Here is a 16,160-nt window from a genome sequence, read left to right as displayed (position 1 = left end):
TTTTTAAGCGTGAAAGAGGAGCCAGCAGGCTGCGGGCTGCCCTGCGAGCTGGGGTTTGGTGCCTGAGCGGTGAGGCTGGGGGTCCCAAGGGCCCGGCTCCCGAGGGGGCTCCGGGCCCCTCCGCACCCCCGGCTCCGCTGCTTTCTCGCCCGACGGGGCGGGGAGCGGACGGTGTCCGTGCGCGGCTCGGCGCGGGCGGCTGCGCGGCCGGGCGCGGAGGGGAGATGCGGCTGCTGCTCGGCGCGGCCAGCCGCCTCGACGGGTTTTTTTTTTGGGGAGGGGGGGTGGAGGGGGAAAGAGTTTGGCCCATCGTTAGCTGGAGAGCGCGGCCCGCCCGCCTCGCCACCTGCCCCCGGGGGGTGGGGGGAACGACGTCCCTCCCGCGGGCGCGGAGCGGCGGCGCCCAGGCAGGGCCGCCCCGGCGGAGGCACCTGCCGCCGCCCGCGGCCCCTCCGGCCGCGCCGGCGCGGGGCGAAGCGCGGCCCGGCGCCCCCAGCCCCTCCGGAGCCTCCGCCCGCGTAAGCTTTAATTGGCAGCAGGCGTTTATTTTTGTTTTAAGATGATCCTCGATTTTTTTTTCCTGAGCAACAAATTAACGTGCCAGAGGCAAAAAGGGCGGGCGCTGCCCCCCCCCCATACATTATAAGAAGCAAGCAGGAAAATCGTGCTTATTTTAAAGGCAGACTGTACAATACGTCTGCCGTTGCAGAGGGAAAGGGTGAAGATTAAAATCGGTGTATGAAATCGATGGGGCCAAAATAATAGTTAAGGTTTAAAATAGGCGACAGGCTGCAACCTAAAGGAAATGCCTAATTCCCTTAGGAATTTATACATCAAACGAAAAGGGTATTGAGATCACTGATAGACCTATTCAAAATAGCCCTTACTATAAGGAATAGGGCTTTTGAACGAGCGAAGCTCCTAAGCTTCTTTGCAAAGTAGCTTTTTTCAGAGATAGGAAGATCAGCTGGGGAAAGGTAGAGCGACAATTAAAAAAAAATCCATAGCTAGATGAATAATTAAAACCTATTTATTCTGACATAGTCGTTTAACTGCGGACCTGTTGTCGCTGGAGCGCTATCGGGGGGTGGGGGGGGGTCTCGAATCCCTATTGCAAAGGGGGCTCGGAAGTTTTACCCGAGTTCAGGCAAATGCAAGTGTCCGCCTTGACTAAGGGTGCCCGGGAAGAGCGAGGGCTCCCGGTGACCCGCAGCGAAGCCCGGCCGGCAGCGGAGTTTCCCGTACTGACGTTAGTCCTGCACCTTCCTCCCCCCAACCCCAGCGCTACGCAAAACTTTCTTCCATTTTAAAAACGGCAGGTGAGTTCAGTAAAGCGAACTTCCCTGCGAAAAATGCGGCTTCCTCCAGGTTTCCCCGACTGTAAAGAAGAGATCCAACTGAGGAACCCGAGCGATTTAAAAAAAAAATCATTTATAATTTATAAAGTGACAAAATAACATACTATTATCCCAGGAATATTTGATTTCCTTACACATTCAGCTTGAAACAATTTTGATTTTTAAAGCAGATTATCTACAAAGGTCGTATAACCAAGCGAACATTGACTGCATCTTTAAAACATAAAATACAAGCTACTATTTAAAATCCCGTAAAATGTAAATATGCATGGATAAACCTGTTACAGCTAATAAATGGCTCTGACAAAGTTGAAGAGATTACAAAATAATTATCTGGCTCTTAAAAAAACAAAAACCCCACAAACAAACCCGAGGGGTGTCTCAGTCCCAGTTCCAGCGGTACCCGGTATATCCCCATCGAGCTGATCGCGCCGCTGTGCTCGCCTACAACTGACACCCACCAAATGCGATTTGAAGAGGGGAAATCTGTTCGCAGGGCTGCGTGGCGGAGCAGCGCCTGAGCGCTGGGGAGTGCGTGGGGGGGGACAGGCTGCTCGGCGCCTTGCGCAGACGGGGAATGGCTTTGGGGACGGGGCTCCAAGTCCAGGCTCGGTTAGCGCTGCTCTGCGCGGCAGCGGTGGGGAAAGGGGGGGGGGTGGCGGAGAGCCCCCGGCCCTCCGCCCTCTGTTCCGCGGCGGCCGCGCTTGCTGCGCGCCCCGCTGCTGCGCCCGCGGCGGCCGGCGAAAGCCGGGCCGAGTGTGACACCTACCTGCGAGCGCGGGGAAGCACCGCGGGCCTCGCTGCGCGCCCCGCTGCGCGCCCCGCTGCGCGCCGCCCCCCCCCGCCCGCGCCCGCCGGCCGAGGGCAGCGGCGGAGGGCGAGGGGCCTCGGCTCCCCCCGCCGCCCCCGCGCCTCGCTGCCCGCGCCAGCCCCGGCTCCCTCCTTAATAACGCGGCAGCACCTTTGAAATAGCAATAAGGGCTAAATCTGGCATAAAATCGAACTCATTAGCAAAGTTCACCGGCTGATTGCTTTGCATAAAACACGACACTGATTGGAAGTAATTAGGTTAAAAGATGGGGGCTGTACTTCGGTTTGGTGTTGCTAACAAGTGCTTTTGTGGATGTCCTGATTTAAGCCTTTACCTACAAAACCACCGTTTCTTTCCGGCCCCTGCTCGCTGCTGGCCCCCGCGGAGCCCCGCGCCGCCGCGAGCTCCTGCCGGCCGTGCCCAACGTTTTAGAAAGCGGCAGTCACTTTGAAAAACGGACTGGTATTATTACAGTCAGGTATTATTACAACAAGGGCTTAAACTGAGCTCCACTTTTCCCTCTTAAAATATGTATCCCCCCCCCCCACAAGCTATGCACGTATTTGCCCGTTGCAGAAAGAGAGTGGTTTTGGATTCTGTTAAAAATCTCTTTTAATTAAATATTTGCATTTTACAAAGGCGACTGTAGTTTTTGTATCTAATAAGTATAACCTATTTCTTTTTTTTTTTTTTGCATTAAACTTTAGCTCACACCCAAGGAAAAAAAAACCAACAGGCATAAAAAAATTAAATTAAACTTGTATATATATATATTTTTAAAACTATGAAACAATTCGGAAAAAGACACAGAAATGTATATATTTATATTACGAAAACAACATTAATGCCTGTACAGGTGTCTTGATTTCATAATTTACTTCAAAGATACTGTATTATCAATTTAAATACAAAAAGCTACATTAAATATACAGAATAAGATTTAATACAAATCTTTCTTCTTTGTGTGTGTGAGAGCGTGTCAGTCGTTTGCTTTTCACTCGGTTAAGACATTTTTGAGCGCTTTCCACTCAGCCATTTCCAATAGACTATAAACTTTTGAGCGGAGTGTTGGGGGCAGGCGGGGGCGGGGGGGAGAGCTGGTCTTTTTCTGTTTGTTTTGTTTTTCTTTTGGTAGTGGAAAAATAACTGCCAAAGCAATTTATTACTTCTTTCAATAAATTAAAAACAAAAAAAAAAGAACCGAACCACAGTCCCGGGAGGGGGGGGGGGGCAAGGAGGAGAAGCCGATATTAAATGTTGGACATACCTTTCTTCAGTTCGTAAGGTGAGTCTTTGCAAAGGTCCACTTGGGACTGGCTCCGGATCATTTTCGCCTCCTTGGCCAAGGTGTCGGCTCTGCCCAGCACAGTCTGGTTTAATCCATTGAAGGGGGCGGCGGGGGCGGCGGGCCCGCCGGCGGGGCCGTGCAGGGCCCCGAAGGAGCCGTAGTTCGTGTAGCCGGGGTAGAAGGGCGCCGTGTAGTAGAGCGGCCGCGGCAGGACCGCGCCGTTGGGGAAGGGGCACTGCGCGGGCGGCGAGCGCGGCCGCGGGGGCGAGCGCGACGGGCCGCCGCCGCCGCCCAGCGCCGCGGGGCCGGGGGGCGCCGCCGCCGCCGCCGCCGCCGCCGCCGCCTCGCCGCCGGGCTCCTTGCACTTGTCCGCCGAGGTGGCGATCTCGGCCAGCGACCAGAGCTTGGGCTTGGCCAGGGCCGCCTGCTGCGGCGAGTGGATCACCGAGGGGCCGGCGCCGGCGGGCAGCAGCGGGTGCAGGTCGGCGGCGGCCGAGGGCGGGCGGTAGTGCGGCGGCTCCTCGCCGCCGGCCGCCGGCTGCAGCCCCCGGCCCGCCGGGCACGGCCCCAGCGGCGAAGAGCCGGGCGCCTTGGCGGCGGCCAGCCCGTCGAGCCGCTCCTCCGCCGCCTCCTTGCAATCCGAGTCGCTCAGGCCGCCCTCGGCCTCCTTGGGGCTGGGGGTCTCCCGCAGGCGCTCGCAGCCCGCCGCTGCCTTGGGCTCCGCCGCTCCTGCAGGGGGGCAAAGGAAAGGGGAGGGTGGGGGGGCAGCCTGGGAGCGCGCAAGGGCTCGCCGTGCACCCCAAACGCGTCCCCGGGGGCCGCCGCCAGGCCCGGCTCCGCTCCCCGCCGCGCACCCGGCGGTCCCGGCCGGGGGCAGCCCCGAGGGCGCGGCCGCCTGCCCAAGCCCGCTGCCCTACCTGCGTCCGGCGTGCCGGGGTCGCCTTTCTCCTCCAGTTTCTGGGGCTCGTCCTCGTCGTTCTTCTCCAGGTCGATGTTCTCCTCCTCCTCCTCGTCCTCGCTGCGGTTCCGGGGGGTCCAGGTCATTTTATTCTCCTTTTTGAGGCGCCGGCGGGCGTTGGCGAACCAGGTGGAGACCTGGGTGAGGGTCATTTTGGTGATGATGGCCAGCATGATCTTCTCGCCCTTGGTGGGGTAGGGGTTTTTGCGGTGCTCGTTGAGCCAGGCCTTGAGGGTGGCCGTGGCGTCGCGGGTGGCGTTCTTGCGGTACGCGGGGTCCCCGTAGGGGTAGGAGCCCAGCGGCGCCGCGTACGGGTGGTAGCCCAGGGAGCCGGCCATGCCCGGCGTGTGGTCGTAGGGCGAGCCCTGCGGAGAGAGCGAGAGCCGGGGCGGCGTGAGGCGGCGGCCAGCGGCCAGGGCACGGCGGGGCCTGCCCGCTGCTCCCCGGCCCCTTCCCCGCAGCAGGGGCGCAGCCGCCCGGCGGCGGCAGCTCAGCGCCTCTGCCCCGAGGCCGAGCGCGGAAGGGGCAGCGGGACCCGGGCAGAGAGCGTGGTTCCCCCCGCCACGCCGTGCCCCGCGGGTGCGGACGGCCGCGGAAAGCCTGCCGCGCCCCAGCGGGCGGGCCGCACCGGGCGGCCCTCTGCCCAGGCCGGCGGGCGGAAAAGAAAAGGAAAAGAAAAGGAAAAGAAAAGGAAAAGAAAAGGAAAAGAAAAGGAAAAGAAAAGGAAAAGAAAAGGAAAAGAAAAGGAAAAGAAAAGGAAAAGAAAAGGAAAAGAAAAGGAAAAGAAAAGGAAAAGAAAAGAAGGAAGAGCACGGCGGAGGAGGCACGCTGCGCCTGAACGCGCGCCGGGCGGCGGGAGGGCAGGAGCCGGGCGCAGCTCCGCGGTTCGCCCGGCGGTCGGGCTGCGCGGCCTCCGCTCGCGAGCAGCGGCCGGATTAGAGCCCTGCCGTAGTTAAGAAGCCTAATTATCGCCGCGCAGGGGAAAGTTGCGTGGCTTTAGCGCCCGGCTTTCGCCCGTCGCCGGCCGCTCCTGGGTTTTCGTTTCCTTTTAGATCAGAGCGGTCAAATTGTAGCAGAATTAAGGTTGCTCTTAATTTTTTTTCTTTTTTTTTCTTTTTTTTTTTGGAGGGAGCGGAGCCGGCGGTGCGCTGCCCTGCGCCGTGCCCTCCCCGCAGCCGCGGCTCGCCCCAGCCCTCCCGGCGGCTCTCGCCCGCACCGCACCGCACCGCAGCCCTGCCCGGCGCTGGCTCTAGCAACAGTGTGTACAAACACACGGGAAACAATGCAGAAAAGTTGCAAGGCGAGGCTGGGAGCCGGGCGGCCTTTTGTCCCCGGTCTCTCAGGGGCCGGCGTTAAAAAAGGAAAGGAAAAAAAAAAGAAAGAAAGAAAATATGCCCGAGAGGAGCAGCCCGAAGGGCCCGAGCCGGGAGAGGCCGCCGCGGGATGCCGCCGTGCCCGGCTGCCCGGGCTGCTCTTACCACGTAGGAAGTGAAGGCGGCGGCGGCGGCGGCGGCCGGGTCGGTGCCGTACTGGAGGTGGGAGTTGTAACCCGGGGAAGGGGCAGTAAAGGCGGTAGATCCGGCATAAGGGGAAAAAGCGGAGCCCGAAGAAGATCTCCCAAGTTCATCGGTCCTGGGTCCGGAAATCACGCTGGTGCTGTACGCCGGGCAGGAGTAGAGAGCCAAGGAAGCTGACGGCTGGTACAAGTAACCCTGAGGATACGACATGGCCAGGCGCACACATACACCCGGGGGCCCAAGGCGGCGGGAGGCAGCGGCCGCGCTGCCGGGCTGCGGCCGGGGCTTCGCGGGCGCCTCTGCGCCCTGGCCGGCCGGGCAGCGGCGGCACCTCGCCTCTGCGCCCGGGCGGCTGCTCCTCGCTCGCCTGCAGCCTGGCACCGCTTCCTCTTTTTTCTCCCCCCCTTCCTTTCCCCCCTCGCTCGCTTTTTTTTTCCCTCTCCTTTCTCCTTTTCCCTTCCCTCGCTCGCTCTCTCTCTCTTTCTCTCCTCCTTGCACTGGGGGTGGGGGGGGGAAGGACGACTTTTATTTTCCCCCCTTCCTCCTCGCTCTCGCTTTCCGAAGGGTCCTGCCAAGATGCTAAGTTGGAAATCGCAGCTCCTGACGCCTTGTGCGCGGCCCGGCGAGGCTCCTCCTTCGCGGGGTGTTGTCAGTGGAAGGACTGGCAGGACCCCGCTGCGCTGCCGCGGCCGGGCCCAGCCCGCGGGAGGGCTCCGCGCTCCGCTCTTCCCTCCCCGCTCGCCCAGGCTCGAGTGCGCCGGCTCCGGCGCCCGCGGTCACCTCCGAGCCATTTCACGTCGCCTCCAACTTTCCGCATGTGCTAAATAGCGCGCTGAGCCGGGCTGCGCTGGAATGCAAGCCAATCAGTATATGAAAAAAAATTAGATATTTAATAAGATTTATTAGCCGCCCGTCTCCCTCCACCCTCCCCGCCGCCGCCCCCTCCTCCTGCCCTCTGCGCCCTGCCCCTCCCTCCACTAAATCGCGGGAGCAGCGAGAGCGCGGGATATACCGGTGGGGGGGGTGCGGGGGGTGTTTGTTGGTTTTTCTTTTCTTTTTTTTTAACAAATAAAAAAGAAGCGGTTTGCGGCGGGGAAGCGGGGCCGGGGGCGCCGTCGGGGCCGCGGCGGCGGCCGGACCTGTTGCGGGGCTCCGCGAGCAGTTCGGGTCGGGCTTTTCGGAGAGTCCCGGTGCCCGGGGCGGGTTCGGTCGTTCCCAGCGGCCTGTCCCGGGGGAAGGAGACTCGGGGGTGGCGGGCCGGGCCGGGCCGGGCCGGGGGGGGCAGAGATGGGTCGCCAGAGATCTGTCAGAAATGGGGCTTTACCGGCGGATCTCAGCAGCAGACCAGGTACCCTCCTCCCCCTCCGCCCGAACTCGTAAAAGGGGAGAAGCGAAAGCAGATTAAAACCATATGAACTGGGATAAATCCCCGCCGATCAGAAGATGTAATCTCCTTTGATTCCACCAGATATGTTTCCCACCAGAACACATCCCGATTCATCCCCCCGCTCCGCGCTTCCCCTCGCCGCGGGGCCCGGCCCAGGCGGCGGCCGCGGACCCACCGGCCCCGCGCCCGCGCACGGAGGGGCCGCTCGCCCCGGTTTGATTGCTGGAGGTCAATAATTGTGTGTGTGTATATATATATATATTTTCTCTCTCTCCTTTTTATCCCCCTTTGCCCGTTCTCGCCGGCGGCCCCCCCCCCCCGGGGAGCGCCCACGCGTGTCGGCGCGCGAGCAGCCCGGCCCCGTTAGCCGCGCGGGGACTTCGGGGCGAGCGGATTTCGACACGACTTTTTTTTCTTTTTCTTTCTTTTTTTTTCTTTCTTTTTGCCTTTTAAGCTGAGCGTTTCGGGGGCGGTTGCGCGCGGCTCTGCGCCGCCACGGCCCCCCCGAGGGCGAAAGGCGTAAAAACGAGCCGGGGGGGGGGGGAGGCGAGGAGGACAGAGGGAGCCGCGCCCCCCCCGCCCCCGCCGTCGGGTTTCCTCGCCGCCCGCCCCGGGCGGTGCCTCCCCCCCCCAACCCGCGGAGGGGGGGGAGGGGGCCGAGCCGGGCCGGCGGCGCCGCACTACACTACCCACCAGCCCCTGCCCCTGGCCCCGCCCCTCCCGGCGGCCGATTGGCTGCGCGCCCGGCGGCGGCGGGCCCGCCCCTTCTCCCATTGGCCTCTCGGGCTGTCCCTCAGCGCGGGGGAGGGGGAGGGCGGGCGCGGCGCGGCGCGGTGCGGAGGGCGGGGGTGGCGGCGCGGGTGCCGCCGAGTCCGGAAGCGGCGCGCGGAGGCGCTGCGGGCCGAGGCGGCGGCGGCGATGCTGTGGGCGCCGCCAGCCCCGTGAGGCGAGGCGAGGCGAGGCGAGGCGAGGCGATGGGGCGGCAGCTTGTCCCGCGGGGGCGGGGGCGCCGCGCGGCGCCCCCTGGCGGGCGGGCTGGCGCGCGCTGCCGGCCGCTGAGGTGGCGCCGGCCGCTGAGGTGGCTCCGCGCCGCCTCCCCGTCCCGTGGTGAGGGGAAGGGGGGGGGGGGAGAGCCCTCTTTGTGCCGTGCTGCCGCAATAATTCATGCAATTATTAAAGCCACTTATTGAAACCCTGCTTAGATTAAGCGGCTCTCCGGGAGCCTCGGCGGCAGCTGCGCGAGGGCGGTCGGGTGGCTGCCGCGCTCCCGCCCGGCGCGGCGGTTGGTGCCCGCTCAGCCCGCGCAGGTGTGCGCTTTCGTCAGGCCTCAGCGGCGCGGCGTCGCTGCTGTTTGCCGCCGGCTCCGTTTTAGCCGTCGCTCCAAGGCCCTCCATCCCCCCCCGCCCCCCGAAAGGGCTCCTGTCCCGATGGCGCGGCAGCACCCCCCGCCCAGCGAGCGAGCTTCCCTCTGGCGAAGTCTGGTGCGTTTAACGCTCGTTTTACGCGCGCGCAGGAGGAGTAACCGCTTCTTCCTTGCCAGTTCGTTTGTAGGGCGAAGCAGAAGTTTTAACCGTCCTTCCCGGGCGTTTTGGAGGAGGAGGTAAGGTTAACGCCACGTAAAGTCACCCCGCCGGTCTCGCGGCTGCCCCGCGGCGCGGCCCCGGCGGCGGCAGGACTGGGTCTCCGCCGGGGAGGGCGGCGTCGCGCCAACCTGCCTTCTCGCCGCCTTGTGCCGCGGTTACGATCTTCGCAGTTTTAACAGAACTGCAGATCACTCTCGCAGGTATTGAAATATTTCGCTTATAGTTCTGCTGCTGCGGTTGTCACCTTCGCTTCACGTCAAATTTGAGACCCGTTTCATAAGGATGTCTCTATTTTCTGCTTTATTTGCACATTGATAGCTCTGCGGAGCGGCTAGTCACAGCAACTCCTTCCTCCGAGAGAGGCATGTTAAAATGTGGGAGCCTAGGACTAATCTGCTTTGCAGGACTTTTCAGTCTCTCCCTTTGATTAAAGGGAAGTAAGTTCATTTTAAGACTCTCATTTCCTTGTTTACGTAGCTCTGACAGTTTTATTAACAAATACGGAGCTTTGAGGATACGTTCGCTTTTTCTCCTTGTGTTTACTGAAGGTAGGAGCATTTAAAAGTGTGGGTATGTTCTTCTCGTCAGGAGTCTGCTTTCTAGGTGCCAGTGAAATGATGTAACTGCAGCCTGATGTTAAAATCCTGTGCCTTATGTATTTTTATCAGTATTTCTTAAAAGCTAGACTGTTAATACAATAGAAGAAACGTTTAACGTTCACGTTTGACTTAACGGTGGGTAGGATTTACAGGCTAGCTCTGCAGTCATCCTTGTATTTAAATTAAGGCTTATGCATTTAAATTCAGCAGTATAAATAATTAAAAATCGCTGGTTTTGTAGCCTTCAGTCTGAAGGGCAGATCCTGCAAAGCTTTTTAAAATGTTCCTTGCTTACGTTAGTAGTCTGACTCCAATTGGATTTGCAACATGAGTGAAACTTGGATTTGAGATAACCGCACAAAATGCGGTGACCTAAAATGTAACAATGTTTGAACTTGCATATTTGTTTTTCTACACTGGTTTCATTTACATAATTTCATTTAGGATGTGCAAACATATGTGGTACAGTGTAAAATAGCTTAATGAAATAGTGCATGAATGTATAAGAGAGATCAGCTGTGAATATCTTCCTTCTGGGAGGGAAAAAGGGGGGCAGGGTCATCTTGCAAATGACAGCAAACAATACATTTAGAAAGTGCAACCGTTGATAGTTTCTAACTGCAAGTGGTATGACTGCAGGTGGTTTGTAGTGGATGGAGTTAAACATAGATATTTTGGATATGATATAACTTAATTTAATTACTTTAATAGCTACTTTCTGTTGAAACTTTAAGATCTAAGAATCCTACTTTTATTGCAGTCTTTAAAGATCTAATTGTTCTTGTGTGCGTCTGAGATGTAAAACTAGTGCAAGGAAAGGCAACAGATTGGTTCTGTCATATGATTTTGTTGTTGTTGTTGGTTTTTTTTTTTTGAGTATACTTAAAAGATTATGATGGATAATGCTGTCTTGCCAAAGAATGCCGACACAGGTGTTCATCATTATCTTAATTAAGATCCTGAGAAAATGTCATCTTTCGGCATGAATTATGAAGGGAGATGCATTAGGAGATCGTTTCAACATTTTTTTTTCTTTTTTCAGGGGTAGAGGAGAAGGAAGCTGTTTTCTCAGACCACTTTTAATATTTCTTTAACACAATACTTGACTGTAGACACTTAATGATTAATTATTTCCCCCTTCCAATTTGTGAATATGTTAGAGAGGTACATATACAACTTAAAGGAGTTCTTTTTCTTTTGTTAAAAAAAAAAAAGAATTCCCCCTTAAATACCCTCTATTCTTTTTAAAGCTAGCTGCTATAAACAAATACTAAAACTTAAAATATGTTGTAAGTTGACTGCTAAGAGGTGTTTTCTGTAGTGTATTTAAAAGTATTAACAATTCACGCTAACAGCAGAACAAAACAAATGCATAGGTGTTTTATATCTATGAATGTACAGCTTTTTAATTAAACATGAAGCAAAAAGGTAAACTATTTTTCTGTCCTCACCTTTACAGTAACGTGGAAGTAAAAAAAAAAAAAACTAATTTATGTGGTGGGGGGATGTCTTCTTTCTTCTATTTGAAATCAGTATGTTATTAGCTGAACAATAACTAAAATTGGGCCCCCAAAATATGGGCAGGGGCATTAGCAGTAGAACTTTAGGGCACTTACGTACAAATGCTTACCCATGTACATATTGCTGTTGGCATCTAAGGCAAGCTGCGGAGAGTTACAGGGTCAGTATTTGCAGTGGAGGTGCCAGTGTTAGGTGGTTCTTAGAATAGGTGAATGTTTTTGCAGAGGAGTTCTTAAAGAAGTTTTCAATTCCTCTGTTATTTCTACTGCCTGCATTTACTTAGTCTGAGAAATCTTCTTGTTAGCACTCTTTTTGTGCTTGCAGTCTGAAGTTTAGGTGTAAACTCGTAGACACCTGGCAGAACTTTTGCCTTTTCTGTAAAGTAGATTTTGTCTCGTTTTTCTCAGCAAGTCTCTATATGCAAAATCACTTTTTGTCTACTAAAAGAAACTTGATTATTAGTCTTGGTTCTTTTTTAACAGATCAAGTAACCTGTTTAGCATGTGGAATAATATCATATGGAGAAATGCAGCTGGCAGCCTTAAGCACATAGTTACTGTATTGGACATAAAACTCTCAAGATTTTGACAGTATCTTGGGAGAACCTGAAACTGTATTTAGGTTGCCTTGACGGTTCCTTTAATTAACCTAACTGGTGCTATTTGCTTGAATTTGTCGGCATGATATGGACTAAATTAAAAGTGTCTTGAGCATTTATTTTGCTTACAGTTCTATGGGCATATGCAGAAAATAGTTCCTCGTAATCGGTGGCTTTAGCGGGTCGAAAAAAAAGTCTCTTTCGTGTCTAAGTAAGTTTGTTCACTAAAAACAAGCCACATCTACTGTTAGCTGGTTCCTAGTTTTGAAGGAGGGGCACCATAGTGAGAAGGACAGCTGTGGCTCTCTGTGTTGTCTTGCAGGACATGCGTGTGCCCATTGCTCCCAGTGCCGAGGCAAATTCTGTTCGTCCAGTTCAACTGCAGGTGCTGCTGTTGGACGGGTGCTGCGGGAGCTAGAATCTGGGCCGCTGTGTGGGTGTTAGGGGTGGGTGATTTTTAATAGCAGCGTTGTGTTCAAAAGGGTTTGTATTTTATTTAATTTACTTTCACACTTACCAATCCCGGTGTATATATTTGCAGTCCTAATGACCTATTTTTGCAATAGCTTAACATTACCTTTGTAATGAGAAACTTAAGGCCAGGGAGCCTTTTGAGTTTCACACCTAAATAATTTTTTTTAATAGTTCATAATTCCTTACTTTTATTAATGATTAGTGCTTTCTGGTTTCTAGTCCTTAATATGGATAGTCCAGATATGAACAATTTTTGAAGCAGTTTCCTGCAGATTAAAGTGAATGCGTGCATAGAGCCACAATCTTCATTTATTGCTCTAATAAATCATTGTTTCGCCAGAGATAACTAGTCAGACCATTCAAGGTGGATCCAGACGATCCTAACAGAAATTTCACTGTACTAACAAACTTGTGACTGATCATTCTCTCATACTCTCCCCCTAGAGGATGCATCTGCCTGGATTCCCTTTTCCCAGCAGAGCGAGTTCCAGCTTTTCCTTTTGATAAGCATATCTTTTTCACAGTTTTTCCTACACATTTCTGTCACAGATCAAGAATCCAGAGTTAACCTCTGAAATAGTCTCTGCTGGCTTCTACAAAACTTTTCATGCCCTTCATATATAATTTTGTGTAGAAAAATGCACGGTGTAATATTCAGGTCTGCTGTTTTCAATTAAGCTGTATTAGGTAACTAAGATCTTCTTTCATATCCCATAAGAAAGTATCAATATCCAGATGGCAGTGTGTTGGGATAAAACAGCTACAGACTCGGCTGCTGCTGTAAAGCCAAGAACTAACATTTTAGCCAGCATGATAAATAAAACTGAGATTGTGACTCTTGGTGTATTGGAGTTGCACTAAATAATGCTACAGTACTGTTTATTACTGGTTTCATTGGAAAATACGCAGCTATAAAACCTGCTTGAAGCTTTTATTAAGAATACTCTGTCACTTTAAAAAGATGCCTACAACAACTTTTTAATAGTAATAGTGCAAGAATTACTTTGTTTATGCTGACTTTCTGTCTGTTATACTAGTCTCTCCAAGCTTCTGCATGCTCTAAGTCGCACGGGCACGTCTTGGGAAGAAGACGGTTCTGTAGAGCCTAGGTTTGAAAAATTACTTTTAAGGTATTTTTGTTTTGCTTGCTTTCTGCATTGTCTTAAGTTTATTTCAGCACTTACTTTCTTGCTTCAGTTAAACTTGAGCTAATACTCTCTAGGTAGAAATTGTGCTGCTGTGTCTGCAGGCAAGAGTTATACCAAGCTAACCCAGATAGTTGTCTGAGAAGAGGTTGCAGAATGGGTGAGAAAATGTTATACTGGCTGAGAAGCATATGGGAAAGATTTGGTGGTAGGGAAGGGCCACTAGGAATCTTGAATCCTGGAATTTTTTCCTCATTCACTTTCTGGCACGTCATATGACCTAGGTTAGTTCTTGTAACCTCTTTGCCTGTTTGTCTAACTGGAACCCTCTGAATTTCGCAAACATTCAGATTTAAATTGCTACCCATACTCATAACTTACTAGACTGCTATTCTTTTGAGCAAAAGCAAGTTATTATAATTTGTGTGGTATTATTTATTCATTAGTAAAACGCTGTTATATTTCCATATTCCACAGATTATGGTGTGTCTCTTAGAAAGTACAGAATTGAACATCATCCAGTGGGATCTGGTAATAACGTTGTGGGATTTAACAAGTCGGCAAGATGAATAGGTGAAGAAACTAGAGTATGTATTGCTCAATCCATAATCCCTGTATGTAAGAGAAATTTGCTGTCTCAATTAGTTACAAATATTATCTTTTCCTTCCATTGCCATATTCTCCATCTGTCCCTTCTTCACCTTAGTAGAATGCCAGCAAGAGAAGAAGCAGTGAGCTCGGCAGCGAGGAAAGTGAATCCAGCAGTCCATCCTAGCAAGCACGCCCGAGTACAGGAGGAGACCTCATACAATAAGCCAGAATGTGCATTTTAGCTTGCAGCCTTCTTTAACCATGTTAAGTCCTATTGAAAGCTACTAGTAAGTGGTTTGTTTTGTGTATGTTATGATTAATTCATTAAGTAAGGCATTACAGTGGTGGCAGAATTAATATTTCCAGGTACGTTAACTGTAGTTTGTTTATGTTGAGAGAATCACATGGAATAGATGGCAAACTTTGCAGTAATTTTTTTTTTCCCTCCTCCAGATGACCTCAGTGAGCCTGGTCTAAGCAATGCTGAAGAAGGGAAGAACAGAATTGGAAGGCAGGAGCTGTTTTGGAGGTGTCTTCCATAATGTCCAAACTTGAAGATTTTATAAGCTGCATTAGGTAGAGTATTGCTAATACTGTAATATTACCAGTAATGCTGCATGATGTAACTGTGAGGGCACTGCTTTATTGTTGTTGTCAATTGATCATGTGGAGCTGCATTTAATAAATGAACATGTATTAGTGATTAAAACGAACATTGAGTGAGAGCAGTAAATCAAGAAGGTGGGTGCTAAAGGAAAATAATACTAGATTTTTTTTTAAGCTAGCGGCTGTCCTTTTTCAGATCTTTCTATAACACATAGTTCTTCTGTGACTTGAGAAAGGCAGAATTAAGCAAATACCTTTTCATTCAAGAAACTACAATAATTCTTCTTAGCCAAAATGACTTCTATTGTCTCCTTCACAGTCTTTTAGCTGTTAGAGCATCTTAATGCATTGTCCGGCAGAAAGGAGCGCTTGTGGTGCTGGCCCAGGAAGTCTCCATAAACATCTGCAGTGCTGCAGCGGATGCTGCCATTTCTTCTCAGGGCTTTCTTCACTGGGGAGCAGTTGTGCGACATCCACCGCGGTGCAGCCCTCCGTGACCTCCTGCTCCCAAAGATGGAATTTGTGCGTCTCTTTCTGTTTGGAATTTGTGGGAGCTCCCTCCTGGGCCAAATAATTCTCAAATATTGCAGGAAAAGATCTGGCACTATTGTCTGGGAGATGTGACTAGGTGACTGACTTAATTAGCATTAACATTTATTAAGTGCCTTACAACGGAGGGGAAGAGTTGTTGTCCTCGTTTTTTACAAGCAGGAGAACGAGCATGCAGGAAGAATGGATCTCTTCTATCTTCTCTGATTTTTGACCCATCTAATTGGGTGACTGTCATGAGCAATAACAACCCGGCTCAGGGGAATGGTGCTGGGGAAAGCTGCCGACCTGTTCAGTGTGGCACACTGCTTCTCCCTCCCAGAATGGCTTAATGTGGTAGGCAGGGTCTTCCCCCTGCTTCCCCCTGTGAGTGTCAGTTGGCCACCGAAGAGATTTAAAAGGGCTGATCAGCCTGAGGCTGTCCGTCTATCTGATAGTTTCATTCTAGATCTCATCCAGGGGAAAAGAAACGTCTTCCACAGTGTGGTACTGTGACTCGTTTCTAGGAGCTGCTCCTGATTTTCTAGCTATTTCTTTCCCCCGCCGCCTGCTTCCCTTTCACAATAGAGTGGCCTTTCCCCAGGATAAGTTGATTCACTTCACAGATGTTTGTTGCTGTTTTCCTGCACTTGGGTAGCCTCTAAGACTGTAGCTGTTTCTTCTGGGCTGAGATTTTAGTTTTCTTTTTTAATTGTTTATTTTACTAAGAAGAGGATCTCTCCAGCTGCTGCAAACAGTGGTTTTTATACGTATCGGTAGAGTTTGTCTTAGAGACATGTGGCTTCCATGCAGAAGATAGAGACTTAAAGATGTACTTGAAAGCACCGCTGACTTTCAGAGGTTCTTTCTTAGATTTAAAATGTGCCCTCTCCTTTTCTTGTTAAGAACAGTGTTAAGGAAAAGATGCGATATTCTTTTGCAAGTGAAGTGAGAATAACTCCATCTTTTTGATTGCTTTTTTTCCTCTCTGAGTCTCACAGTTGCAAGATAAATACTCAGAAATAAGAGTTGGTAAGGTTAATGTGATGAAAATGAATATGTGATAATGAGTTCTACGCGTTAAAGATTAAGAGCTCAAATCATAGACTCCAAAGTGAAACTCTCCATAAGCAAGAGGGAATTTTGCTTGTGCAAGGAATGCAGGCTTAGGCCCGCAGTTGCACAATAAGTTCATT

General features: G+C 52.2%; 1 protein-coding gene across 1 annotated transcript; it reads right to left on the bottom strand.

Moving 5' to 3' along the window:
- Positions 1 to 3,020: 3,020 nt before the first annotated feature.
- IRX5 (iroquois homeobox 5) lies at positions 3,021 to 6,231 on the bottom strand. Its single transcript, XM_068956217.1, has 3 exons — positions 5,894 to 6,231; positions 4,375 to 4,780; positions 3,021 to 4,186 (listed from the first exon to the last, which is right to left on the bottom strand). Exons 1-3 carry the CDS (start codon positions 6,140 to 6,142, stop codon positions 3,420 to 3,422), a joined length of 1,422 nt encoding a protein of 473 aa, XP_068812318.1. The 5' UTR covers positions 6,143 to 6,231; the 3' UTR covers positions 3,021 to 3,419.
- Positions 6,232 to 16,160: the final 9,929 nt, after the last annotated feature.

This window comes from Struthio camelus, chromosome 10 (genome assembly GCF_040807025.1).
Source record: "Struthio camelus isolate bStrCam1 chromosome 10, bStrCam1.hap1, whole genome shotgun sequence".
Lineage (NCBI taxonomy): Eukaryota > Metazoa > Chordata > Aves > Struthioniformes > Struthionidae > Struthio > Struthio camelus.
This window is presented reverse-complemented; position numbering and strand designations above follow the sequence as displayed.